Raw genomic sequence first — 1,615 nt, forward strand, 5'->3', positions numbered from 1 at the left:
CCCCCATATCTGTGCCCCCCCCATATCTGTTTTCCCCCTTTACCTGCGGGGCGGAGGTTCCGAAGTGCCACGTGGATGGAGAAGTTCCCCAGCTGACAGAACTATGGGGGGGGTCCAAAGTGTCCCCATGGTCACCACTGACCCCAATGTCCCCATTGACCCCAATGTCCCCATTGACTTCAATGCCCCCACTGACTTCAGTGTCCCCATTGACTCCAATGTCCCCATTGACCCCAATGTCCCCCACTGATCCCTTATGTCCCCCATTGACTTCAATGTCCCCCATTGACTTCAATGCCCCCATTGAACCCAATGTCCCCATTGACCCCAATATCCCCATTGACCCCAATATCCCCATTGACCCCAATGTCCCCCATTGAATTCAATGCCCCCGATGACCCCAATGTCCCCATTGACTTCAATGTACCCATTGACCCCAATGTCCCCCATTGACCCCAATGTCCCCATTGACCCCAATACCTCCCATTGACCCCAATGTCCCCCATTGACCCCAATGTCCCCATTGACTTCAATGTCCCCATTGACTTCAATGCCCCCATTGACCCCAATACCCCCATTGACCCCAATTTCCCCATTGACCCCAATGTCCCCATTGACCCCAATGTCCCCCATTGACCCCAATTTCCCCATTGACCCCAATTTCCCCATTGACTTCAATGCCCCCATTGACTTCAGTGTCCCAATTAACCCCAGTGTCCCCATTGACTTCAACGCCCCCATTCACCCCAATGTCCCCCACTGACCCCAATGTCCCCCATTGACTTTAATGCCCCCATTGATCCCAATGCACCCCACTGATGTCCCCATATCCTACAGTGCTCTCAATGACCCCAATATCCCCTGTGTCCCCATTGTCCCCAGTGTCCCCACATCCTACAATGTCCCCAATGTCCCCTATACCCACAGTGTCCCCAGTGTCCCCATATCCTTCAATGTCCCCATTGTCCCCAATGGGCCCATATTCCACAACGTCCCCAATGTCCCCTATACCCGCAGTGCCCCATATCCTTCAGTGTCCCCAATACATCCCATGTCCCCAATGGACCCACATCCTATAACGTCCCCACTGTCCCCTATACCCACAGTGTCCCCAATGTCCCCATATCCTTCAGTGTCCCCAATGTCCCCACATCCTACAACATCCCCAATATCCCCTATACTCACAGTATAGGGGATATACAGTGTCCCCATACAGACATACAGTGTCCCCATATACTTCTATGTCCCCAACAGGCCCCATACCCCACAACGTCCCCAATGTCCCCTATACCCACAGTGTCCCCAATGTCCCCATATCCTCCAATGTCCCCAATGTCCCCAACAGGCCCCATATCCCACAACAACCCCAATGTCCCCATATCCTTCAATGTCCCCAACAACCCCAATGTCCCCATATCCTTAATGTCCCCAACAGACCCAATGTCCCCACATCCTACAACGTCCCCATTGTCCCCTATACCCACAGCGTCCCCATATCCCCCAATGCCCCCATTACCCCCCCAGTGTCCCCATATATCACCCACCAGGAACACGGCCAGCGCCAGCTTCACCTGCTCATCTCCATAAGCTGTAGGGTTGGAGGGGGGGGACACAT

At 54.1% G+C, this 1,615-nt stretch overlaps 1 protein-coding gene across 1 annotated transcript in view; it reads right to left on the reverse strand.

The window, feature by feature from the left end:
* Positions 1-1,610, reverse strand: part of TECR (trans-2,3-enoyl-CoA reductase) — a gene marked incomplete at its 5' end in the record, with an annotated part of 4,796 nt that extends 3,186 nt beyond the window's left edge. Inside the window, 2 exons of the mRNA XM_015851257.1 lie at positions 44-101; positions 1,545-1,610. Of these exons, the coding sequence (XP_015706743.1) occupies positions 44-101; positions 1,545-1,610 (124 nt within the window). The remainder of the gene's footprint in view (positions 1-43; positions 102-1,544) is intronic.
* Between the last annotated feature and the right edge of the window lie 5 nt (positions 1,611-1,615).

This window comes from Coturnix japonica, unplaced genomic scaffold, assembly GCF_001577835.2.
Source record: "Coturnix japonica isolate 7356 unplaced genomic scaffold, Coturnix japonica 2.1 chrUnrandom852, whole genome shotgun sequence".
Lineage (NCBI taxonomy): Eukaryota > Metazoa > Chordata > Aves > Galliformes > Phasianidae > Coturnix > Coturnix japonica.